We start from the raw sequence: 26,691 nt of genomic DNA, 5'->3' as shown, positions 1-26,691 counted from the left end.
TCGTTCTGCCCGGACACTGAGGTCCAGCTCCGAGGGCCTTCTGGTGGTTCCCTCACTGCAAGAAGTGAGGTTACAGGGAACCAGGCACAGGGCCTTCTCGGTAGTGGCACCCGCCCTGTGAAACACCCTTAAAGGAAAAAACAACTACCTGTTGTTTCGACTATGGAGAACCAACACGGCTACCTACCTGTAACTATGAACATACAAAGCAGGGCAGGTGAGCCTCGGCACTCGTATTAACTACCGTAACTGATCTGACTAATATCAAAACTGATAACACCTAGCAAAATGGAATGTCTAGTTGCCATTTGGGGAGCCAGATGGCTCGAAAGTCATATTTTCCAGAACGACTTTGTGGTTCCTGAAATTTGTTCAGATGATGATGAAGATGTTGATTACAATTTGTGCACTGCCCTTCATCTGTAGATCTCGTGCAGATAAAATACAACGGATAGAATTCTACAGGGTGTGTTGTTAGTGTGTGAAAACAGGCAAGATCCAAGGATCCCCACCCAGACCTGCACCTCCAGGTGGTGGACACAACAGGTGCCATCTTGGGACGCAGCCATCCTCACTTGGTCGCAAGTGGTGGAAAATGCACCTGGCAATTTCAAATGTTGGTCCAAGATGGAAAGGAGGTTTTGGCCTAGCGAATTGTATTTTTTTCTCCCCCTTCCCCTCAAAAGAGTAAACTTGCTGCCTGGGGGAACACTTTTCCTATTTGCATAGCCCCGCCCTTTAATTTGCATAGCCCCATTCTGCCTCCTGGGTCTTTATCTTGTTATCGTTACTGCTGCAGTACCTGTGAAATCACTCTCTCTCTCTCTCTCTCTGTTCTCCGGTATCTGTGCAAAATTTTGGGTCCCGGCGGCTATAAAGCAACTGTTTATAACATCCCAAAAGGGGAGCTTTCTGAGGTTCTAATTACCTACGAGTGGAAAACCGTAACAGCTTAAGATGAATCACTTCCTCACAATGGATTTACCTTTTCAGGGCAAGCAAATAAATAACACTGTTAGCATCCAGTAATCCTAATTTTCCTATTTGCAAAAACGATAATTATGCTGCCCTTGAAGCGGCACACAGAAGAAATGCACGCCTGGCGCTGGTGTGCTCACACAATTAAAATGCTTTGTCGTGAAGTTAATCCTCCCTTCTGCAGGCATATATTCTCCCTTGTCCTATGCAATTTAGGAATAAATGGAAATGCAGCCGGGGGGGGGGGGGAGAAAGAGTAATAAACAAATGAATTTCAATGCCTCACCAGAGCTTTGGGGGTTGATAGACTTGACCAAGGTTTATAAAGGAAATAATGATTCACTGGGTAGCGGCAAAGCAGCATAACTAGCATGACCAGCTAAGATTCTCTGCTGTGGTCTTCGGTAGATACACATTGAGAACGAATCCTGCTATTCAGGAAAAGTTGGTTTGTGCTCTTTTCCCCCCAGTGTGTGACACTCCAGGCCAGACCTACTGGCCGCAGCCTGACAGCCTAAGGCAGTGATGGCCAAACTTGGCCCTCCAGCTGTTTTGGGACTACAATTCCCATCATCCCTGACCACTGGTCCTGTTAGCTAGGGATGATGGGAGTTGTAGTCCCAGAGCATCTGGAGGATAGAGTTTGGCCATCACTGGCCTAAGGCTTCTTGTGTGTATGAGCACATCCTTATAACCTCCCCCTTGTCTTTAGGGTTCTCTCATTCAGCATTTACCTTTGGTATCGAGAGCCATATCAGCCAGTCTAACATCAACGGCGCCCTGGTACCCCCTGCTGCTTTGATTTCCATCATCCAGAAAGGCTTGCAGTATGTAGAGGCGGAAGTCAGTATTAATGAGGTAAGGCAAGTCTCCTGTTGGCTATAGACGGTGACAAGCGCTTTCATATATCTGCTGAGGGTTTCATTACGTTGGGGAAGTGGGTTGTTCTCTCCTTCTTGACTTTCCTGCTCAGATGGTTTGCTGGATCCTCTGTAGGTTCTGCTCACCAGGCCTTTTCTTCTCGAAGAAGGTTGGAATAATACAAAGTCCTATGCGGGCTTAAATCAGGGCAGTCATTCATTGCCACGTTGGGTGTGTGTGTTCCTTTATCAGACTGCTGGTCCTCCAGAGATCAGATATTAAAGTTCTTGCAATGTTCGCGTGAGCAGGTCCTATGTGACCAAATTCTGGGCAAGCCTAAGAAATTCAGAGAGTGTGCAGACAGAAACACCCTCACCTGCAAAGCGTGGCATGCAGTTGCCAAAAGCTTGGAACTACCTGTCGCAGTGCACACATAGCCAAAGCGTTGATGTCTTTTCATTTAGGAGGTCATGCACAAGCGCCACCAGCTGTGGTCATTCAAACAACACCAACGAGGCAGTGGATCAAATTGGGATGGGGAGGGGACCCAGTTGATTGGGGTTTCTTTTGGGACAATGGTTTCGATTCGCTCTCATTTGGCCTGGTGATCTTGCCCATTCTTTTTGCAAAGATGTTTCTGTTTTGGATATATGTATATGTATGTATACACACACACACACACACACACACACACACATGCATACACTGCTTTATCCCAGAGACAGGAGTGGAGAACCTCAGGCCTGGGGGCTGAAGGCAGCCGTAGAGACACTCCCCAGGCCACAACCCCCATCAGCCCTGTCCCACACCCTCCTTGAGGGCTTTTGCATGACTGGCATTTGCCCTTAATGTCTCTTGCTTGCCTGGAAAGATGATGGAGAGTCGGTGGGTTGGGTGGAGGGGTGTAGAAACTCTGTTTTTGTGTGTGGCTGGAATGCAGACCCCTGCGAAGAGGTCAGAATCATGTCCCACTGCTCTGGCCCCACCCTCTTGTCTCTGGCCACGCCCACCTCTGCAAAAATAGCTTAGCATCCTTGTCCTTGGCTTTCCTAGACTAATGGAAAGTGACGCATCTCACCTTACTCCTCACTAACCCTTCCATACAAAAATATTTTTCAAAAAAAGTCGCCACTCAGATTATTTCCTCTCTGCTCCCTACTTCAAGATGCGAAAGTTTCTACTTTTGAGACCTTCAAGTTGTGAACGTCAGCCATTCCCCCTCCTTACCAAGCAGGTGCTTTACCAGAGCCCCTTATTTCTGCCTAGTAACTCAGGTGGTCTCTTGGCCTTGTACAAGGAGAGGCTTTTCAACGCTTCATTTGAGGCCCAGCGGCCATTTCCGCCTTCCTTTGATATCCCTCTCCTTTCCCATTGACTTGGAGAACAGAGAGAGCATTCACCACTCTCACGGTGAAAAGAAATCTCTGGGAAGGACACGAGTCCAGGGGAAGAACGGAGAATAAATGAGGGAAGCAGCCCCCTCCATAAGGAGTCGTCTCCCCCACCCCCACCCCAGCTTCTAAAAACAAGCCAAAGGACATGTCTATGTAGGCAGTTTTCGAGGGAATACTTTCAAGTTCATTTTGGTGTGTCCCCTGCCTTCCGGCAGTACTTAACAAAAGCAAATGTATGCGTTATTATATTCCCCTTAAACATATGTCCGGAATTTTTGTGAGAAAAAGACATTAGTCCCTGCACCGAGAAGCCAGGCATATTGAGCTGGGCCAGGTCTGGCCTTCCCAGTCCTTCCACCCAGTTCTCAGATCAAGTTAGCCCCCCTCATCCACGATCAAACAGTGGGTGCAAATGCGCCAACCCAGTTTTCACTAACAGCAGCACTAGGCTGGAAGGCTGACTGGCATGACAACCCGATTCCCAATGAGAGGGAAACTGCCCGAAAAAGCTCCCTGGTCTTATGGTCGGAATAGTTTATTTTTCCTTTTAAGTCCTGGAATTCCAGGGCGGCCATCCGCTAGGCATGGGCTCATATTTTTGTTTGTATTTTGGGGGCTCGTCAACCTGGGAAGGTAGCTCATCTAGGAGAAGATATCCACCTTGAGGGATATCTTCAAGAGAAGAAAAGGCTAAATCTGCGCAAATCAAGAGTGCAGTCCCTAACTCAGTTGATTGGTGCCTTGTACGCCTCCGTCCAGCAACTTCTGCAGCCCAGCTGGTGCCAGACATATCGCTCTGCTTTCCTTTGGGCCACGAGGCCACGATTGGGGTATTGTCGTCTGGGCAGCCCAGGACCTCCATAGACGCTGCCCAGGCTTGCGCCTCAGGTTTCTGCTAATGGAGCGGTTTGGCTTCTTCCCTGGAGCTGCACTCCATGATCTCTTGAGACAGACGGGTGTCAACAACCAAAGGGTGCCAACTTGAATAAAATATTGGGGGCGGGGGCAGGTAAGCCTCACCTTGCATAGTCAATGACAATATGCGATCCATGCGCACCGTCTGAATGGCAGTGCGCATCAACTTTAGGGGGCAGCCTGGGTGAAATGAAAGTAGCCCCAGGGGGCTTTTGCCGCCGACTCTGTTATTGGGCAACCCCAAGGCCAAGGGCGGGGTCTCCCCTCAGACGTTGTTGGAGGCAGAGTAGACAATACCAAGCAATGGACTGACTCTTTGCAATGCATCTTCATTTGTTTACAGACAGATACTATTCAGTAACTTCACAGGACAATTGGCCTGCATACCCATTCTGTCCTCGCCCCGTGACGCCATTTTAGAGGGCTCCCAGAGTTTTGTTTAAAAAAAAAAAACAGATCCTGAGTTCACTCTTGCTTTAAAAACACATTGCAAAGTAGTCTGTGCAGTGGTCAAAGTTCATCAGCGTCAGGACAGGTTTGTTTACATTCCTGCCCTGAGATTATTGTTGCATAATTTTACCTGCCATTTAAACGCGCTCTCTCTCTCTCTCTCTCTCTCTCTCTCATCCTCAACCTTCGACCTCCAAATCAGGATGGTACTTTGTTCGATGGCAGGCCGATAGAGTCTCTCTCGCTGATAGACGCCGTGATGCCCGATGTGGTGCAGACCAGACAGCAGGCCTACAGGGACAAACTTGCCCAGCAACAGGCGGCGGCCGCTGCGGCGGCGGCGGCTCCGACAAACCAGCAGGGGTCTGCGAAGAACGGCGAGAACACTGCGAACGGCGAGGAAAACGGAGCCCACACTATAGCAAGTAAGTAAGCCGGCATGCAAGAAGGATTATGTGGCTGTGCTCTTGCCGTTAAGTTCCGAATTTCACGCAGAGCCGCCTGCATGCAGCATCTCCATATGCTGCCGCTTCCCGGTATTCGAGCGAACAAATTTGGCTGGGTGATCAGGCTGCACCAAATGTTTGTAAACATTTGATAAGGGTGGGGGTTGGGGGGTGGCTTTGGACAGGGTTGCTCAAAACACCCAACATATTCCCAACTTGTGCACACTTTTATCTGCAACGCTTCCCAGATGTTGCAATTCGTTGGAAAACGCCCAGGGGTGCCTGCTAACCCCCAGAACTCTGAACGTCCTCCGGTATGCACAACGCTGGAAAAGGCATCTCCCCTCTCATCCAGTGCACTCAGCGACATAAACCAGCTTGATTTACGCACACTAATCATCTAGCACAGGGGTGGCCAACTTCCAAGAGACTGATCTACTCACAGAGCTAAAAAACTGGCAGTGATCTACCCCCTTTTGGGGGGTTCAGGTCAAAGTTGTTGAGCTTCTTTAGGGAAGAGGAAAGCGACATTGAGCTTTTTTTTAGGAAGGAAAGCCCTGTTTTTGGTGGTTCAGGTCATTTTAGGGGTGCAGGACAAAGATGGTGAGCTTTTTTTAGGGGAGCCAAAGTTTTTTAGCTTCTTTGGGGGGAGCCACTGATCTTCCGGTGATCTGCCACAGACGTCCAGTGATCTACCGGTAGATCACGATCTACCTGTTGGACATGCCTGATCTAGCATAACACAGCAAGAAGCGTGAAACATCGTAGTCTAATCTACTATTTATTTACACACTATGTACAGACTACAGCATAATGGCGACCGTTCTCTTCTGCTCCGAGAGAACAAACAGAACGAAGTAAAAGCAAAAGTACATTACAAAGTACATACAGCGGAAGAGAGATAAGGCTGTCTTCCATTCCCACAGTCTTCTCAGACGGGCATGTGAATTATACCAATCACAAAATGCAGCGTCGGAGGAGCGAAACTGCTGTTGCAATTCCCACGATTGCAGAACATTTTTCAGCCGGCAGAATCGCATCTGGGCAAGTGTGCCTCCATTGAAAGTCCCAGACACAAAGCACATTCTTCGCGAAACACAGTCAAAATGCTAAATTCAGGCTTAGCAGAGTCCCACCTCGTGTGGCCTGCTTCTTATTTACTACCGTGCCCACAGTCTACTGGTTTATTTTAAACCTGCAAAGCAAGACCACATGCTTGGCTGTCAACAGTTGAAGCAAAACTGTTGACTGATCCTGAGTTCGCTCTTGCTTTAAAAAAACACACAAGAGCGCCTTGCAGGATCAGACCAGCGTTGTTCGCAAGGATCCCAGCAGCAAGCTGGCCTCTGCGGGCAGTGGAAGGTTAACTGTGAGCCCAAGCTCTTCCCGTACAGTATGCTTCCAACACATGGCTATTATTTGCATTGGTAAACCTGCAGAAACGCACGTTCTCTTTAAAACTAATGTCTCCATTCCTTTCCATGTTTGGATTTAGAAGCCAGGGGGATTGTTGGTGCTTCCCCACTCCCCTTCTTTTTTTTGCTTGTGAACTGTGAGTTGCCGCTTATGCTAGAAATCCAGACTACTGGCCTAAAGATAATGTGATTTACCAGCCACCCCTACTGGCTGGAAACGCAAATGATACCTGCTCTCTGCCTTCACGGAAAGAAAGATTTATGTAGCTTCTGTATCCAGTGCCAGGGATTCTGAGATGACTTAAAAAAAAAAAAAAGCTGCCCCTCTACCTTCTATCTTGCATGCATGCTTTTTTTGTAGACAGGTCACTCTTAAATTAGTCACCAGACTTGCAAAGGTTGTGCATAGATCTCCAAAATATGAAATGGATTGCACTAGCTAACCATAACTTTCTGTCCTTGGCTTAATATGATTTAACCTTTTGGACTCAAAACTGTTGACTCTTGCTTGTTTAAACAGACAGGCCAATGTGGATTAAATGTGGCTTCCTTGCCAAAGTAAATAAAGCAACTTATTGTACCATGTCGTGATTAGCCACTGATTCGCCACATACCTCCGTGGAGTTAGTTGAATATGGCAAAATGACCTGTGGGGGTGGGTAGGAGAGTTTGCCGTTACAGCGTATGTTTAAATCAGAGTTAAGGTGGTCTTTTCTAGCCCTCAGCCGTGCATCACCCTAGAAACCACCTCTTTAGCTTAATAAAGCACACAAACAATGAAGATAAAAAATGCATGCGATGACAAATACATCATTTGTATGTACAGAATAAATATTTTGGCTTTGCTCTAAGGCAATATTATTCGCTATTACTAAAACCTCCAAAGATATTGAGATAGCATACATAGTTTTTGGGGGCATATACATTCAATACGCCAGCAGAGTGTTCCAATGAAACAGGCAAACACCAGATAAAATCCCTTTATGGGCAATATAAAGCAGTTCCGCAGCTTAGCAGTTACATACAGTTGTAGCACACGGTCTTTCCAGCAACATACGGTCTTGCAGTGTTCCAACACAGACTAGGCTCTGGCCCAGGGCAGGAGCCAAGAGCAAACTTGCTTCAAACACAAGGGTATTTATACTTTAGGTTGTGCTGAGTCACTCTCCAATGCTTGCTGACTCACTCTCACATGGTTAACTAGTTGCAAGTGCAGGACAAACATGCCCAAAATATACCCCTTTCTTGTCCTTTTTTCTCCGCATCCTTATACGTCAACATGGTTCCCCTAACTTTTATAATCAAAACAGTCCTCTGAGGTCAATTAAACAAGGAGGTTGTGACTGGTCTAAGGTTACTTTGACCTTCATGGCAGAGATAGGAGATAGAAATCCCCATCCCCATCACCGCTAAGTCCAGCATTCTGTCCACTACACCACTCTGGATCTCCACTCCCAGGACCCCGTTTGGTGGATTGAATGCAGTTCAGTTGCACCAACCTATAGAAAGGGCACATTGCTTCTGATGCTCAGATGTAGGAGGGTGTACCAGAAGGCCCAGTGATCTAGGGAAGCAGAGAAGAGCCCAACAGAATATCTGCTCGGAGTCAGTCGTTAGAGTGTGAAAACTTGCTGAAAACCAGTAGCATTTGGTTGGACAGAGCAGCAATGTTTTCCTTTCCCCTGGTGTCACTGTGCTTACCAGGAAGGGAGAGGCATCAGCGAGGTTGATGCAGTGCAAGTGCACCAGCATGAGTGGCGGATTGGCTCTGCCGGTGCATTTGCACTGTGCTGAAATTTCATTTCATTTCACTTTTAAATCGTATTATTTACCACCCTTTCCATATTACTATACACAAGATGGGTTTGTAAGCCGAAGAAACAACAAAGCAGACTGCAGAGATCTCACACGCCTAATAATCTGATCCAATAAAAAAGTCGTAATAAAAAACCTAACCTTAAAATAAGCAACTTATATAAAATAAAGCAATGTTCAGTAATCCATTCGAATAGTGTTAAATTTATCATCAAATGCTAGTTACACAGCTCACACTTAACCATTACAACAAAGAATTACTAATCAGTCAAAATTATCGGCCAGTAGCAATGCATAAAACACCATGAAACATTCAAAACCACGAGAAAGGGTCAAACTGAGAAGCAAGTCTGCCCAATCTCTAAGTAGCGGTGCTGGTGAGAGGTCAGAGAAGCACCACCACCCTCCCTGCCGACTGCTGCTGCTGCTGCTGCTGCTTGAAACAATGCCCCCTGGTCCATCCACACTATATGTAAGATGGCGGTGGGGTTGGGGCAAAGATGTACCAAGCAACCAAGGTGTGCTGTCCGTGGTCCTGCAGGCCAAAAGGCAGGATTCAAGGAAGGAGTGCGTCCATAGTAACACACCTACCTCCTGTTGTTGTCCTCTGTTCTGCAGATAATCACACAGATATGATGGAAGTAGATGGCGACGTCGAAATCCCTTCTAACAAAGCAGTGGTGCTGCGTGGCCACGAATCAGAAGTATTCATCTGTGCGTGGAACCCTGTTTGTGACCTCCTGGCCTCTGGGTATGTTTCCCCTAAAGAAATCTACAGAGGCAGTTCTTTACTCCGGTTGCACGGCCTTTAATTTAAGCACGAGAAGCCGGGGAGGCTGCCTACCGCACATCTGGCATATAAAGAAGTTGAGTCTTTTTAGTTTGTAACTTCTTATCCATGCAGAAAGTTCTTTTTTAAAAAAACGAAAGGCAAAAAGAGAGAGAGGGAGAGAGGAATGACTTACCTTAAAAACAAAATCAGTAAGCATCCTGTTCCGAGGCACTTCCACAGCTTCCTGTGCTTCAAAATCCCATAGGTTTTTTTTTTTCATATTGTAAGGTTCGCAGGGAGCCAGGGTGGTGTAGTGGTTAAGAGCGGTAGACTCATAATCTGGGGAACCGGGTTTGTGTCTCCACTCCTCCACATGCAGTTGCTGGGTGACCTTGGGCTAGTCACACTTCTCTGAAGTCTCAGCCCCACTCACCTCACAGAGTGTTTGTTGTGGGGGAGGAAGGGGATTGTTAGCCGCTTTGAGACTCCTTCGGGTAGTGAAAAGTGGGATATCAAATCCAAACTCTTCTTCTTCTTCTTCCGAATGACGAAGCAGGAACCCAAGCTGTCTTTTGGTAGTTTTATTGTGCAAGCTATTTACAGTGCAGAGCTACAAAAGCATGTCTGTCTCAGTCACTGGCAGAATCCGGGAGTAGCCCCTTCTGGCTCCTTCCCCAGCATAAGAGCTTCGGCACCCCAGATCTTCTCCTACCCTCCTTACGTTTCACCCCTCTGCGCAATTGGGGCGCCGGGAACAACGTGTTTCCCTCATGAGCAACTGAGCGAGGTGAGGTGCTGGGGCTCTTTGCAGCATCTCCAAGACCTCTCCTCTCCCGGCTGACCCCTTCCCCTTCCTCCCCACTGGAGGTGTGGCTGCTCTTCGCACTGGAAGAGGTGCTGCTGCTCAATTGGCGTTGGGGCTCTCTGTATTCTAACGGACCCTCCATTCCCCTCAGCGGGCCAGGAGGCAGTTCCCTGACACATATCAAGAAGCATGCTGGATAAATGCTTAAAGGAAAGTCTTAACACCCAGAACTACCTCACTGTTATAAAGTATAAGCTCAGCCTAACACCCACCAAAATTCTGAAGCAATTGTGTGTGTGGCAGGGGGGACTCCCTGAGAATGAAGGAGGAAAATGGAAGGCTCGCTTGCAGGGGAATAAATCTTTTGAAAAATTGGAGGCCAGCTTGTGGCACACTGCTAGTTTATTTGCTAGCTGTCCCCATATATTTTGCACGCTGCGACTGATGGTTTGGTATCCTCCACCTGCGGATACTTTTAAGTAGCAGTCCAGCTCTTCTCTGAAGACCCTGGGAATATGACTGCTTGAATCATACAATGGTGTTGAAAAAGTGACATATTTTAATAGTGAGGGTTTTGTTTTCGTTTTGGCATAATTAACCATAGCTTCTGGGTCTTTGCAGTGGCGAAAGTGGTAAGCATGTTATTATGGCCAACGTAAAAGCATTCCCATTCAAAACAGTGGAATGAGGTCCGTGTAACGTTACTGCACACAGAGGAGAAATGCCAAAGACTGATTCGAATGTTTGTAACAAAAGAGCCTTTAATTCTGGGAATGGTTGTGACCAGACAGTGTTAACCACATCTTTTGCACTTGCAAGGTGGTGGTAAATTATTGGCTCAAAGAAGCCAATGAACCCTTTTTATTTTGCAGATCGGGAGATTCAACGGCAAGAATATGGAACCTTAGTGAAAACAGTACCAGTGGATCCACACAGCTGGTCCTTCGGCACTGTATACGAGAAGGAGGCCAAGATGTACCGAGCAACAAAGACGTGACTTCCCTAGATTGGAATGTAAGCAGAAACTCCCCGGTGCTCCAAATGTACTTTGCAAAACCCATATTTTCAGCTTTTAAGTTAACGGTGGGCATCCATGGGGGGGGGGGGATGAGGTAGTTCTTTTCTGAACTTTCCACTTTGAATTGTGAGTTGACTGTGTCCCTTTTGTCGCTACTTTTAATGTCACCAATGCCAATGGTAACTAGTAAAAGGTATACCTGCTGAAAGGTCAACATTTGGCATAGCTGGGATATTATCTGGAAGGCTGAACTTTGCAACCCCGTCAGGGTTCAGGAAGTGCTTTCAAGACTCAGTGGGCTTTCAGAAGTGTTTTATTGTGTACTTGAGTTGTACACAGTAGGCATGCACAAGCCCTTGAGTGCACTTAAATCAGCTGCCTGGGCAAAGAAACTAAAAGCCAGGAAGGCAGGAAATGCAAAAGAGCAAGGAAAGTTACAAGCCAGCTTTATAATAGTCCCAGATCAGCAACAGAGAAGCATAACAAAGAAAAAGTGTAGGTCAGGGAGGGTAGGGAACATATAACTCCCATCCGCCCCAGGCAGCATGGCCAACAGTCAGGGATGTTGGGGTTCCAGTTCAACAATATCTGGTGGGCCTGAGGTTCCCCAGACCTGGAAAAAGTGGAAGAGGAGTATCTTGGTTTTGTTGTTGTTCAGTCGTGTCCGACTCTTCGTGACCCCATGGACCAGAGCACGCCAGGCATACCTCAAGCACTGAAAAAAGGCCATTAGAAGGGGGGGGAGGGAGTAGGGAGCAATTGGTGCAAGTTCCATTAAGGCAAGAAGAAATGGAGGATTCCAGCACATGAAGGCTGATGACCAAAAAGCAGCTGACTGTTGCTTACCAGGAGGAAGAAGTGGAGCTGGGAAGTCAGTGTGGTGCAAACTCGACGTTTCAGGCATTCTGGGTCTCCTGACATTGCATCTGCAGTGCTGTGACCTCCCCGCTGTGTTCCCTGCCGCAATCTTCCCAGTAAGCCACAGTGACCCACCTTCTGGGAACTCCCAAATTCCTCAGTGTACATTTAGACATCTGAAGAAGATTCCTAGCTATATGGATCAACATACCAACAACAGTTGCCCCTGTAATATATTTGCATCATTCCTTATGAGCAGGACTAGGATGACTGGCAATTTGCCCCCCTCCAAGATGAAATTTCAAGGTGTGCTTTGAAGGGCCCGGCTCTGGGGAAACGCCCAATAAATTGCAAGGGAAGCCCAATTAAAGATTTTTGTGAGACTAGGAACATTTCTCAGGGGAGTTCCACAGTATCAAGACGGGCTGCATTTCTTCAAGAAGCGCTGTTTTCATTTGGGAGAGTGGGGGGTTGCAGAATGTGCGGGCCTGAACAAACAAGCACACAGGAAGTAGTCTTCAGGGGGGGGGGGAAGAAAACTGTGTCTCAGTTTTTGGAGGTTGGACACAGATGGCATGTAGCTTCATGGTACACATCACAATCTGAAGTGTGTTGCCTAGGAATGAAGTCCCAGTGGAGCCAGTGTGGTGTAGTGGTTAAGAGTGGTATACTCATAATGTGGGGAACCGGGTTCGTGTCTCCGCTCCTCCACATGCAGTTGCTGGGTGACATTGGGCTAGTCACACTTCTTTGAAGTCTTTCAGCCCCACTCACCTCACAGAGTGTTTGTTGTGGGGGAGGAAGAGAAAGGAGAATGTTAGCCGCTTTGAGACTCCTTCGGGTAGTGAAAAGTGGGATATCAAATCCAAACTCTTCTTCTTCACTCCCAAGTAAGTGTGCATTGCATTGCCCTCAGTTTATATTCATCCCAAAGAGAGCAAGCTCCGTGAGGACATTGGCTACCTTAGCTGTGTTCTGTGACACGAAATAGCATAGCATAACACTCTTAACTCTTTCCAGTGTGGTGTAGTGGTTAAGAGCGGTAGACTCGTAATCTGGTGAACCAGGTTCACTTCCCCGCTCCTCCACATGCAACTGCTGGGTGACCGTGGGCTGGTCACACTTCTCTGAAGTCTCTCAGCCCCACTCACCTCACAGAGTGCTTGTTGTAGGGGAGGAAAGGAATGGAGAATGCTAGCCCCTTTGAGACTCCTTAGGGTAGTGATAAAGCGGGATATCAAATCCAAACCCTTCTTCTCTTCTTCTTCTTTTGCCCCACAGAGCGAAGGTACGCTTCTAGCAACAGGGTCATATGACGGATTTGCAAGGATATGGACTAAAGATGGTGAGCACAAGGTTTTTCAGTTCTCTTCTCTCTTTTTTTCTTTTGTAATTTTGCGTAATTTGGTTCCAGTGTCCCTTTTCCTTCTGTTGTGCATAGCATAATTTGTTTCTATCTTTCGTTTTCCCATTTTAGAATTGTAATAAATGTTCTCTTTATTGTCCAGGTAATCTCGCCAGCACGTTAGGGCAACATAAAGGTCCCATATTCGCATTAAAATGGAACAAAAAGGGCAACTTCATATTGAGCGCAGGCGTGGACAAGGTGAGAGAGCATCTGGCTTATTCAAATCCAATTTCAGTGAGATCAAATTATGGGGCGCACCAAACAGGTTTAGATTTGAAAACCCAGCAGGAAAAAAAGACAGTAAGGCCATGTGAGAGCCTGTCTGAGTTTGGAAACAACGATTTTCATTATGTCTTGATAGCCCTTAATATAGCAGGTGATTTATGAGCATTCTTGACAACAAATGTGGTCTCTTCATACTAGTGGAAATTGCAGTTCGCTCAAATATGGTGTGGACGAACTGTCAAATGGCGAACTTGTGAGAGCAAGTGAACATTTCCAAGGCCAGAGCAGCTTAAGACGAGAGCAGACAAATATATGGAGAATCGTAGAGAACATTTCCTGCAGTTTACGCATGACGTCCCCTTGGATTTCCCTTTTCTTGCTTCCGGGCTCCTTCATGCATTTTGCAGCAGGAAAGCCAAATTTGCTATGCTGTGTGCACTCGACACGGTGCCTGCCACTGATCTCCCTGGCCCATGAGGACAACTGTAGGTTTCACATTCACAGGAAGTTTTAAGCAGATGCTTGAAGGATGAAGCATTTAGTCTTATCAGTTGGTTTGAATCATTTAAAAAGCTTTTGACCGGTTGGAAAGGTGCCCTCAATTAACTGGGCAGCAGGATGAGAAGAAGAAGAAGAAGAAGAAGAAGAAGAAGAAGAAGAAGAAGAAGAAGAAGAAGAAGAAGAAGAGTAGAAGAAGAAGAGGAAGAAGTTGTTATTATCACTTACAGCAAAAAAATTTTTAAATACATTAACTTGGAAAATCCACATCACAAAGCCATTATGGGAAATGTTATGTAGGTAATCCAGTAACTTTGCCAAATAAATGCACTCATGGGATCTCTCTGAAAAGGGCAATCGGGATAGTCTCTCCTTTAAATAAATTAAGGGATCCCTGTGTTGAGATCTCAGCACAGAAAAGGAAGGGAGCACATGAGCCTAAAGCTTGTTGATTCCAATTTTGTCCTAGGTAAAATCACTGTGTGTGTGTGTGTGTGTGTGTGTGTGTGTGTGTGAGAGAGAGAGAGAGAGAGAGAGAGAGAGAGAGAGATTTCTCAAACAGGCCAGAAGTCATCCTCTTTGCAGGAGCTCTTAATCTTATGAACATGAAGGTTTTCTAGTCATTATATGTCACAGTGAAGGCAAACAAGTTTTGAGCCTTGCACAAAGGAAAGGGAGCTTGTGTTTGATTTGGAGTGGATAAGCAGCTGGTGGAGAAAGGGTTTAGGACGCTCTCTGCTTCACATCACCCACCCCCAAAGCCACTTTTGGGGCAGGAGGGAACTGTTGGTGTGCAAATAATGTGTCGGGCACTAAGTGGTTAGCTGAAGCCAGACGCTGCAGACTGCAAATATTTGAAGGGAGATCAGCTAATTAGGAGATTACAGACGAGTAACAAGGATATTAGGAACTGCTTTCTAATAATGCAAACTTGTAAGCGGCACCTGTCTGGTAGATAAACTTTTGCTTGGGGAATTTTTAAATCGCGAACCTACAAAACATACAATCTGAATAATGCTGGTTTGGCAGATTTTAGCAACGAGTGAGATCTATAAAGCAATTTTATGGTCTTTTGCTGTTTGTTTGTTTTTTGAATTCAGACCACAATTATTTGGGATGCACATACTGGAGAAGCCAAACAGCAGTTTCCTTTCCATTCTGGTACGTATTTCTTTTCAAATAACCAATTAGTTTTGAAAACTAGCAGAGGGACAATTAACAGTGGAAGGCACTGCCTTTTAAGGCTCAGTTGATCCTGTTTAAAATCAAGATTATTCATACCTCTTTTTTAAAAAAGCCCGACTGTGCACAAAATCTCTTTGCTACATTATCAAAAGAAGGTATATTTAGTACACCATCCATTGCACCTTGCATTTGAGTTGGTTTGGCTTTTGAAAACCTGCAGATGGAACCACCTTGTCAAATCCCGAGTCTCTGGCATGTCAATTCAAATCTCATCTTCCTCTGGCCTTGCCCTCTTCCAAAGAGCCATCCGGGCTAATTTTTGTATTCCTCGCTTAAATCTGCATTGTTTATGGCAACGGGTGGCACACAAGTTTCTGCTTTACACAGAGCATCTTGATCTTGGGGTCGTGGGTTCGAGCCCTACGTTGGGCGAAAGATTCCTGCACTGCGGTGGGTTGGACTGTAGAAGACCTTCGTGGTCCCTTCCAACTCCGTGATTTGATGATTTTCCCACCTAAAATAGCATCAGTCCTGAGCAGTAGGTTAGGTTGGGCAATATCTCCCTAAATATACAGGTGAAACTCAAAAAATTAGAATATTGTGGAAATGTCCATTTATGTAAGCAATTGTTTACATTAGCTACTGGAGTTTAATATATGAGATAGACTCATAACATGCAAAGCAAGATATGCCAAGCCTTTGCTTGTTATAATTGTGATGATTATGGCGTACAGCTGATGAAAACCCCAAAGTTGAAATTGTTAATTTGGGGTTCTCATCAGCTGTACACCATAATCATCACAATTAGAACAAATAAAGGCTTAACATATCTCGCTTTGCATGTCATGAGTCTATTTCATATATTAGTTTCACCTTTTATGTTGAATTACTGAAAGAAATGAACCTTTCCATGATATTCTAATTTTTCGAGTTTCACCTGTATGTCTCCATTGAGCTTTATGGCTGAGCAGCAATTTGAACCTAGATTTCCCATATCCACACTGCTTCCTTTTTCCACCAAGTGCCTTGTGCAGGTGAAATGGGGGGGGGGCAAGTGGGGGCCAAGGGGTCAGTCCCTTCTGCACTACCTTTGCATCCTCCAAGGCCTGTAGCGTTGGTGAGAGGGGCTGTGATGACACATATCCTTTTAAACATCAAAGGCTTCCAGGCATGTGCAAAGAGACCTCTATCCAGAGTCCATTCCATTTCACTTTTAATTTGTATACTGCCTTTCTATATTGCTATATTGCAAGGCCGTTTACAAACTGAAGAAAGAACAAAATGCACAGCAAACATCACACTTCTTATAACAATCCGTTCCCTGCAAATAAGTCATAATAAAAAAATGACTTTAAATAAACAACTTATATCAAATAAAGTACAAACAAAACGCCTTGCGAGTTGAACGTTTTGGCTCCCGAACGCAGCAATCCCGGAAGTGAGTGTTCCAGTTTGCAAACGTTCTTTGGAACCCGATTACCCGACGCGGCTTCCGATTGGCTGCAGGAGCTTCCGGCAACCATTTGGACGCCGCTCCTTGGTTGCCGAACATTTTGGAAGTCGGAACAGACTTCCGGAACAGATTCCGTTCGCCTTCCAAGGTAACACTGTGTAGTATTCAGTAATTTGTTAGAATATAACAGTAGACTTTAAAATGAACTTGCAGAATATCAGCAAATAAAAATTAAGCAGAAATTCACTCTCGACAATTGCAATGAATCGTTACTTAAATTAACGTCAGTAAAAATAACAGCAAAATTGCAATACATAAAAATACCACAGTACAGTGGTAGCTCCGGTTACGAACTTAATCCGTTCTAGAGGTCCGTTCTTAACCCAAAACTGTTCTTAACATGAGGCGCGCTTTCACTAATGGGGCCTCCCGCTGTCGCCATGCCAAAGGGGCGCAACCTCCGCTCACATCCCAGGGCAAAGTTCACAACCAGGAGCACCTACTTCTGGGTTAGCGGAGCTCGTTACCCTCAGCATTCGTAAGGAGGACGGTACATAACCCGAGGATCCACTGTATATAAGAACCATATAGAAAGATGAAACCCCCTCTGGATTTTACATTCTGCCCTGCTCTAGGCTGATACCTTGCTACCGTTAGCTCATGAATACAGGGGGGAAGTTATGTTTCTGCTTAACGTTTTGTCTGTCTGTCTGTCAATAGCACCAGCGTTAGATGTTGACTGGCAGAGCAACAACACATTCGCCTCCTGTAGCACAGATATGTGTATTCACGTCTGTAAACTAGGCCAAGATAAGCCCATCAAAACCTTCCAGGGCCACACCGTAAGTATAGTTCTGTTCTGTTTTTAAAGCAATGTTCCACTTGTTTAGTATAAGCTGTACATATGGAGCAAAGTTAAGAGATGTGATGCTGCCGCCGGACCTCAGAGATTTCCTGCTGCCTTGTCACCTCAGCCCAGCACCATAGGTTACTTCCATGAAGGACCTGCACCCCCAAGCTACAGTTCCCATAAGATCACAGCGTTTCCCATCAGTTCCTGAGAGATCTGTTCCAGATTCCAGGCTTGGATTCTTTTGAAAGTTGTGAATACCTTACAGATTCTTACGTTAGCTCAGCCGGTTGTAAGGGGAGGCATAGCCTGTGTGCCCCATACAGCTTTGGCGTTGACAGTACAATTTGCATATGCAAAGATGGTGCCATGATGCTGTTATTAAGCTAAGCATCTTTCCTCCAAAGGAGGCCCAACTGAATTAGCAAAACCTTTTCGTAAGTGTGGTTCGGATGCAACTTGAGTGGCATTGGGCCAAGCCCAACAGAGCCTGCTGTGTCCATTTCCCGTCTGTGAATAATTTCAAGCCAGACATGTCCCATCCAATTTCAGCACTGTTCCTTTTGGTTTAATGGTGCCGCCATGTTGTTACTGAGTTGGAAGAGCCTGGCTTTTATTTCCCCGGTCCTCTTATGTCGATGAAATGGGAGACGTCACCTTCCCTCTTGCTCTTAAATTTCAGAATGAAGTTAACGCAATCAAATGGGATCCCACTGGTAATCTTCTGGCATCTTGTTCCGATGACATGACTTTAAAGGTAAAATGTGCAACGCCGGGTGATCTGTGTTTGTAATGAACCACTTGTGCTATACTTTTTCAGTCACATTCTTAGGTGGAGTATATCACTATGTATCCAATAAGGCTTTGGCCTTCTTTTGACTGGTGATGACGTTAGTCGTCTTTGGCAAAATTGGACCTGGTGTCTTATAACGCCGTAAGAAACATCTCGCTGGACCAGCCCATCAAGTCACATTTCCTTTTGGATGCCCACATTCTCTGTTGCTTGTGACAGGAATTGGCCTAAAATCCTAGGCACTCCATGTCCTGATGACTAGCAGAGTTGCAGAAGCATACATTTGGAGTGGATGCATTTTGGAAGTAATAAAACACAGAGAGTCAAAGGTTCATCAGTAAAAGAGGATCTTTCTCGAAAGGCAAAAGGCTTTGTTGCACACAAAACAAACTTCAGAGAAATCTGCAAACTTGCAAGGTCGAAAACGAAAGTAAGAAAGAATTACAAGTTCTCTGAGCACACAAATTTATCTCTCCCGGCTCAGCGTGACCTTGAGATAGCCAGAACATAAAACGTAACATTTCCAACACTACAGTGGAACCCCGGGTTACGCACCTGATCCGTTCCGGGTCGCCGTGCGTAATGTGTACGTGCGTATCCCGAACGCAAGAAAAAACCCGGAAGTAGCGCGATTTGAGCGCTTCTGCACATGCGCGAAGTGCGCAAAAGCATTCTGTGCATCCGGGGTTTGCACGTGCTCCGGAAATGCTTCTGGGTTGTGCACGTTCTTAACCCGAATGTACGCAACACGGAGCGTGCGCAACCCAGGGTATGACTGTATCAGTAAAAGAACCTTCTAGAATGAACTAGTATCTTCCAGCATTTTCCATTTTCTGCCCTCAAAGACCTTAGTCATGACAGCTTGCTCCCCAGTATTGAGTATTGGATGATACTTGGCCAATAGCCATTGATTAGCCTGTCCTCATGAATTTGCTCCTAAAGCCACCTATGTCGATCCCAACATGTTGAGGCTTTGTTATGCGTTCAATGCCTTGATTTAGTGTTGCTGGAAGACATGCTTTCTTTTTCTTGCGCTACCCCTTCTTGTCAGTCAATTTAATTGACTTGCTTCATCTTCCTGACTTTAAAAAGCACTTGGTGTGGCTATCAGCTCAAATCAGTCCCTTGTTTGACTTGTTTTATCATAATATATTTCCCCAGGTTGGCATCCCAACTAAATTTTACTCGGAGCGCACTCAGTGAAATTAAAGGACCTAACTTGTGGACGTTCATTAATTGCAGTGGATCTATTCTGAGTAAAACTTTGTTAAATGCCACCCTGGTGTCTTGGTTGAGCGGCTGCCTTTTAGAAGGCAAAACAGGAACTGTCGCTGTTCCAGAGGATTATAGTCTACAACGAAAGGAACATGAAGCTGAATCTATACAGAGTCAGACCATTGATTCATTTAGTTCAGTATTGTCCAGAACTAGTCAATTCGGTTCCCTTTAGATAAACCCAGCAGCAGTTCTGTAGGTTTTTAGAGAGGGATACCCTGCGGCGTTTTTAACCACACACTGGAATTTGTTCCAGTTATAGGTAGGTAGCCGTGTTGGTCTGCCATAGTCAAAACAAAATAAAAAATAAAAAAATTCCTTCCAGTAGCACCTTAGAGACCAACTACCGTATTTTTCGCTCCATAAGACGCACCTTTTTCCTCCTAAAAAGTAAGGGGAAATGTCTGTGCGTCTTATGGAGCAAATGCATGGTCCCTGGAGCTGAATTGCCTAGGGGCCAAAAGCAGATCGTGCTCTTTATTTTACAAAGAGAGAAGGGGGTGTTGAAAGGAAGCTGCTGAACAGCTGTTCAGCAAGTAATCGGGGAGAGAGATGAGGCTCCCTTTCCAGCCCCGCCCTCTTGCCCAGGCTTCCATTGCTGAATGCAGAGGGAGGCTGCTTGTTTCCCCAGCGACATGTGACTGGCTGATTAGATTATCTGTCTGGAAACTGTAGAAATGGCTGTAGGACTAGAAGCTGCAGAACTGTGAGTTGGACCCCATAAAAACGGGGCTTTTCCTCTTTGAAAAAGAAGCTGCACCACTTTCAGCTGATCCCCCAAAAAGCAGGGCTTTTCCCTTTGCAAAAAAAAACTGCACCCCCTTTCCTCCTCTTAAAACTGGGTGCGTCTTATGTTCAGGTGCATCCTATGGAGCGAAAAATACGGTAAGTTTGTTCTTGGTATGAGCTTTAGAAGAAGTGTGCATGCACACGAAAGCTTATACCAAGAACAAACTTAGTTGGTCTCTAAGGTGCTACTGGAAGGAATTTTTTATTATTATTTTGTTTTGGAATTTGTTTGTTTGTTTTTGTTTCTGTCCTATGAAAGCACCTTCTCATTCCCTGCGCACGTGCAGTTTAGCAATTTTATGATTCTATGTTGAGATTCCTGCATCGCAGGGGGATGGACCAGATCACCCTCGGGGTCCTTTCCAAGTGAACACTTCCGTAGAGAACACCTGGAGTTCACTGCAAATGGGAGGCCACCCCCGTGAAGCAGCTCTCCACACATTTTTTTGCATTTTCTTCCAATGCTTCGCGACGAGCCTCCTTTGGCGTTGGATGCTGTGGAAATTGCCACAGCTGTGTGCGGAACGGATTGCAGAACGCTGACCGAGCACCTGCAAATGCAAGTGCCGAGTTCACATGAGAATTGGGCTCGAAAACCCCCGAAGCAAAGCGTCTTCATTTGCACCGTGTTTTTGTTTGTGTTCTCTTTGCTTTGGCACTGGCAGAAGGAGGAGGGTTGCGATATTTGCCGGGAAACCCTTCGCGCAGAAAGTTGATAACGCTCTCTCTTCTCTCTTGACCCACCTTAGATCTGGAGTATGAAACAAGATAGTTGTGTCCACGATCTACAAGCCCACAACAAAGAAATTTATACTATCAAATGGAGTCCTACGGGGCCAGGAACAAACAACCCAAATGCCAATCTTATGTTAGCAAGGTAATATTGTCACGGGGAGACAGCAGCTATGCTAAAGCACCAGAATTCATCCTCACCGCATGAAGGATTAAACGGGGGAGTCCCCCAATGCGAGGGGGGATAATCGGGGTCCACAGATTGATGGGCCTCCCTCTCTCGGGGAGGTCTCAAACCATGCCCAATTGAACACCTTAAAATACACACGCTTCTTCAGATCTTCCCACCAATTGCAGAAAGATCTGAAGAGCTGCCCAGGAAGTTTTGGACGGAGCTTGTATGTGCAACCCCCACCCCCCGTCCCCATCCCCATTTCAACTTTTTGCATGTTCTAAGAAGCCTGCTACTATGCTCATTTGTCTATCTGAGCATGTGCTGGTCGCTCTCCCTTGGAGGGCAAACGGAGCCAGCAACAAGTGCCTCATCCCATTTCGAAGGTCACATCTGCACCGAACATTTAAAGCCCATGGCTTCCTCTCAACCCCCCCCCAAAAAAAATAACAATCATGGGAACTGTAGCTTATCCCTCACAGACCTGCAGTTCCCGGCTACCTTAACCAAACAAGCTTCCTGGGATTCTTTGGGTGAAGCCATAATAATAATAATAATAATAATAATAATAATAATAATAATAATAATAATAATAATTTATTATTTATACCCCGCCCATCTGGCCGGGTCTCCCCAGCCACTCTGGGCGGCCCCAGCCACTTTAAACATATGTTGCGGATGTGACCGAATTCAGGAGTGCCCCAGGGTGATATGTCCTAGGCCTTTTCTTGGAATACTGCTTGTTTTGCAGAACGCTGCAGTACTCGCAACCTAGGTAAGTGCCAGCTAGCCCGAGGAAATCCAGATGTGGATATTTAATCATAATGAAACAGGTCAATATAATAATGAAGCTAAAGTCTATATACAGTTACGATTGTAGGGTCCAAGGTGGTTGCTGCAAGGGCAGGCGCCTACACAGCCCTGATTATGAAAGATCAGCCCTTTTAATGCACATTTTCTGCTGCGCTCCCCCCATTCTTTTGCTTTTCTTCCTGAACCCTTAATTCCCCCCCAGTGCATGTTGTTGTTGTTGTTGTTGTTGTTGTTTAAAGAAAGAAAGCATAGATAAATACATTCTAAAGTCAATATTGAAATGATAGCAATTGCTTCCCCCCCTCCCGTTGTTCCCCTTCTCGGCAGTGCGTCTTTCGATTCTACAGTTCGGTTATGGGATGTAGACAGGGGGATCTGCATCCACACCTTGACGAAACACCAAGAACCTGTGTACAGTGTAGCTTTCAGTCCTGACGGCAGGTACCTGGCCAGTGGCTCTTTCGACAAATGTGTACACATCTGGAATACGCAGGTGCGTCTAATTGTTGCGTTTAGCTTCTTTATTTAAATCCCTTTCTTTCTTTCTTAGTGTTCTTGCCCCCCACTTCTCGGTCGGATTTGCCAGGGCAGCTTTTAATAGCAGGGGCTAATTTATACCTTTCAGGATGTTTGGGGTCTTTTCCTTGCTTCTACAATGGCAGCACTCGGTCATAGGGAACGTGGCCCTTTATTGCTGCTGAAGCTCCCAACAGCAGTCCTGACCATTCATAGCCAGCTTGCCTCTTGAATGCCAGGGGAACCTTGCACATTTTTGTTTTCTTTCTCCCAACCATTCCTCTCCTTTGCACCAAGGATTTCCCCAATGTTTGGGATTGAGAATGAGAGAGAGGGAGAGAGAGCGCATGTTGTCAAGCACAGGGCTTCCATTAAAATGCAAGACGCAGTTGTGATTTCTGCGCCAAGAGGGTCTGAACAAACAGGGCAATCATTTACCAGAAGAAGGGGGGCATCATCAAAAGCAAGAGTTGGCTGTTCCTCAAGCTATATCGCTGGCACAGAAATGGCTTTTTAAGGTGAACTGATAGGTTCGTAAAACGGGCTCCTGCGTGCCAGTCAGACCCTCCCTAGTCACAAATACAATCTCAGAAGACTAGTTCCCATGTAACTTTTCCCTTGCTTTTAAAAGCCTCTATTAGCACAGTGTTATTTCAGAAGTGACCCTGCGAAAGAAGCGTTTTTAAAAGGAACCAGAAGGGTTTGCATTGTGCATGTGCTCCCCCCCCCCCCCGGGTCTTTGTGTATTGATAATCTGCTAGCTGGACTATAATAGTGACTGGCGGCCCCCGGAAAAAAAACATCTTGGAAGTCCTGCTTAAGCAGAATGCTGTGGCTTGTTAAGAGAGGACATATAAAATCTTTTGAGCTCATCTGCACCAGTTTCCAAATTGCTTCTGGGCTAAGTTCAGAAGCACTAAACAGGCTGAGCACAACGCATTGTTCCATTTGTTTGTCCCTTTCCTTGTGATCAGCGGTGACTTCCTGCTCTAGAACATGGCACTTCCAAATGGAAGGGACCTCGAAGAGCAGGCATAGGCAAACTCGGCCCTCCAGATGTTTTGGGACTACAATTCCCATCATCCCTGACCACTGGTCCTGTTAGCTAGGGATGATGGGAGTTGTAGTCCCAAAACATCTGGAGGGCCGGGTTTGCCTATGCCTCTCGTAGAGTTCCGCCTGGCTCTCTGTCTCCCCCACAGGCACAGAAAGGCACTGCAGAGAATGGTCCATGTGCTTATGTCTCTCTTGTCACCCATCCTTATTACTGGAGATCTGTATCCCACACAGGAAAAGAATGCGTTTAGAATATAGGTGGTTTTGAATGCATGCATACTTAGAGAAAATCAAGCAGTGTGTGTTTATATTAACAAAGATGATAACATATTCTAATTACTTTCTATTCCCACCCCCCTCCCCCGCCTTTCTTTTCCAGACGGGTGCTCTAGTGCATAGTTATCGGGGAACAGGAGGCATATTTGAGGTTTGCTGGAATGCAGGAGGAGACAAAGTTGGAGCGAGTGCTTCAGATGGTTCAGTAAGTACACAGGTTCTTGCAATTTGTCACTCCTGGAATATCCGAGTGAGCTTGGAAATGTAGAGGCTTCTGAAAACAAACCAGAAGACCAATTGCTGTGTGACAAGCTAGATGGGACTGCAACTTAATGCAGCGCTTCATGAAACCAGTAAATGAAAAATTAAGCATCTCCCTAGGTAGTGAATGAAGCGTCGCCAGGCTTAGACCAACTCCACCCATCTAGGTTGGCCATTGGACCCTCCCAAACGGGACGTGGCTTCCTGTTTGAGTGGAGACATTGACAGGTCTTCCTGCTTGCCCTCTTGTTTCCTATGATCCCGTTTCCTGACAGCCCGCAAATACGGTACAGTTACTCTGCCCCCACCTCACCCGCTTCTTACAGGGACAAGCAAATTGCCACGTCTATTCAGATTTGACACAAGAGAGTTCAAATGTTAATGTTTCCAACCAAGGTGCTACCACAAAACAAGAATTTCCACTCATTCTTTGGAGATTCTCATGACTGCATGCAAATATGGGGAAGAAGCGGGTAAGATTGAGTAAAACAGACTGCAGAAGAAATTATTCCTCCATAAAGCACATGGAACGAGAGAAGACTTTTTCTGTTTTGTTTTGTTTTGTTGTTGTTTTCAAAAAAGCAAAATGCTCAGGTTCACTACCAAGATCCATTTAACTCGGCAGTGTGTGCAGCAAGGAGGATCGGCCACAGAATGCTGGAGTGCTCAAGCTCAGGATGCCAGCCATGTCCATTTCTAAGGCACACCATCCCATTGCCCCTCCAAGCTTTCCTTTTTCCTACCGAAAGACACTTAGCATTCTGTGGGCGCTGAGCATGCACAGTCCTTGTTTGGCGCTCAGGTTTTTTGGGGTGTCCCTTTTTCGCCCCCCTCCCAAAGGCCTTTTAGTACTTCTGGAAACTTTGGGGCTCTTGTAAGCATCCTGATGCCGCCATCTTGGGCTGCACCCGGAGCTCCCTATCTGCTAGTTCCAGGACTCTTGTGCCAGCAGACAGGCGACTTTTGATGCTGGGCAGCAGAGGAAGCGAATGCAACCGTTTTGCGTGAAGCTCACCATGCAACGGGTCGTGCATACAGCATTGTTAGCAACCTACTGTATTTTTTTGCTCCATAAGACTCACTTTTTTCCTCCTAGAAAGTAAGGGGAAATGTCTGTGCGTCTTATGGAGCGAATGTGTGGTCGATCTCTGGCTCCCTTTCCGGCCTCGCCCCTTGCCCAGGCCTCCGTTGTTTAATGTTCTGCAGACGGAGGCTGTTTATTTCCCCAGCGACATGTGACTGGCTGATTAGATTATCTGTCTGGAAACTGTAGAAACGGCTCCCTTTCCTTTCCTAAAGAAGCTGCAGAACTGTGAGTTGAACCCCATAAAATCAGGATTTTTTTTTTCCCTTTGCAAAGTAAGCTCAATAACTTTGAGCTGATCCCCAAAAAACCGGGGCTTTCCTCCTCTAAAAACTAGGTGCGTCTTATGGTCAGGTGTGTCTTGTGGAGCGAAAAATACTTCTGCGTTCCCTTGTGCAGCATCATTCTGCAGGCAGATAACGTTTAGCCATCAGAATGAAATCCATGCTTGCTAATAGCGGAAGGGAGTGCACATAGGCCCAGGGCAAAAAACACGATTTGTTCATCCCCTCTTGCGACTCCCTAGCACCCATGAGTCAGAGATAGCCTATCTGTGGAAGGCGACAATAGGCCTATTCTCCGTTGTATGCAACCGATGCTCTTAAGAAGTAATGTATATTCTTGTGGATTAGTTTGTTGTTTCATAGACTTCTAAATGCCCCCACTTTCTCCCCCCCCCCGCCCTTCTCTCCTCCCCCTTGCAGGTTTGTGTACTAGACCTACGGAAATAGCGCTATTAGTTGGAAGCCATGGACCGACTATGAATGTGTACATAGCCAAAATGACTGTCCCCTTGACCCATGTACTGCTATAGTCCCAATTGAACCATGGCCAGTTCCACTACAGCCAAACCCGAGAAAGAATTATATACATATACTGTGTATTAAAAAAAAAAAATATGCGAAAGCAGACAAGAGACACGGCAAACGATTAACACCCTGAAGAAGACGACAAGAGGTTGTTGGGTTTTTGTTTTTGTTTTTTTCACAGCTTGTGAAGCCTGTTCACCAAGTGCTGGAATCTGCTGTGCCCCCACCCCACCCCCACCCCCCAAAATAACATGTGAGCATCTTTGAAAATGGAAAAACTAAAAACTAAACAGGAAGAGAGAGAGAGAGATGTAACCGTAGAGGAGCAGCTCGTTGTGTGTACCAAATTGGGGGAAGTTACAGGTGGCTGCCTCCCTCCTTCCCTCCCCACCCCCACCCTTTCTGCATCCCCTCCCTTCTTCAAGGTTTTTAAAAATGGAATTCCCCCATCACCTCCCCTCCATCCCTCCTTCCTTCTTTGGCTTCCTTTCTTCCTAGCGGATGAGCAGTTCTTGTGTAGATTGCTTTTTAACACCCCCCTACCCCCTTATTTTTGCTCAGAATTGGGGAGGGTGTGTGTGTGTGTGTGTGTGTGTAACGTTTTGCAGCCGTCCTTTCCGAATGCGTTATTTTAAAGCTGTAGGGACATCTCGAAGGCGTTGTGGTTCCCTGTCCACAGCTTAGGCAGGGAGGCAAGGAAGCACAAAGCAGAACCTCTCGGAACATTTTAAGTTTGACATTCCTTTACATCGACGTAAGATCCTTTGCT

At 46.0% G+C, this 26,691-nt stretch overlaps 1 protein-coding gene across 2 annotated transcripts in view; it reads left to right on the top strand.

Moving 5' to 3' along the window:
* The window catches only part of TBL1XR1 (TBL1X receptor 1), a 158,598-nt gene extending 132,531 nt beyond the window's left edge, over positions 1-26,067 (top strand). Inside the window, exons 4-16 of one of the 2 annotated variants that reach the window (XM_033150676.1) lie at positions 1,706-1,836; positions 4,801-5,023; positions 8,893-9,025; positions 10,724-10,865; positions 13,009-13,072; positions 13,236-13,333; positions 14,959-15,019; positions 17,217-17,338; positions 18,029-18,103; positions 20,953-21,080; positions 22,248-22,413; positions 23,872-23,973; positions 25,818-26,067. In XM_033150676.1, coding sequence (XP_033006567.1) covers positions 1,706-1,836; positions 4,801-5,023; positions 8,893-9,025; positions 10,724-10,865; positions 13,009-13,072; positions 13,236-13,333; positions 14,959-15,019; positions 17,217-17,338; positions 18,029-18,103; positions 20,953-21,080; positions 22,248-22,413; positions 23,872-23,973; positions 25,818-25,844 — 1,472 coding nt within the window. In that variant the 3' untranslated portion in view covers positions 25,845-26,067. Of the gene's footprint in view, positions 1-1,690; positions 1,837-4,800; positions 5,024-8,892; positions 9,026-10,723; positions 10,866-13,008; positions 13,073-13,235; positions 13,334-14,958; positions 15,020-17,216; positions 17,339-18,028; positions 18,104-20,952; positions 21,081-22,247; positions 22,414-23,871; positions 23,974-25,817 lie in introns of both variants that reach the window. The other variant, XM_033150675.1, reaches the window with a different exon arrangement.
* The last annotated feature ends 624 nt before the right edge of the window (positions 26,068-26,691 follow it).

Source organism: Lacerta agilis, chromosome 5 (genome assembly GCF_009819535.1).
Source record: "Lacerta agilis isolate rLacAgi1 chromosome 5, rLacAgi1.pri, whole genome shotgun sequence".
NCBI classification, from domain to species: domain Eukaryota; kingdom Metazoa; phylum Chordata; class Lepidosauria; order Squamata; family Lacertidae; genus Lacerta; species Lacerta agilis.
The sequence above is the reverse complement of the archived record's forward strand: the minus strand, read 5'-3'. Positions and strand labels throughout refer to the sequence as shown.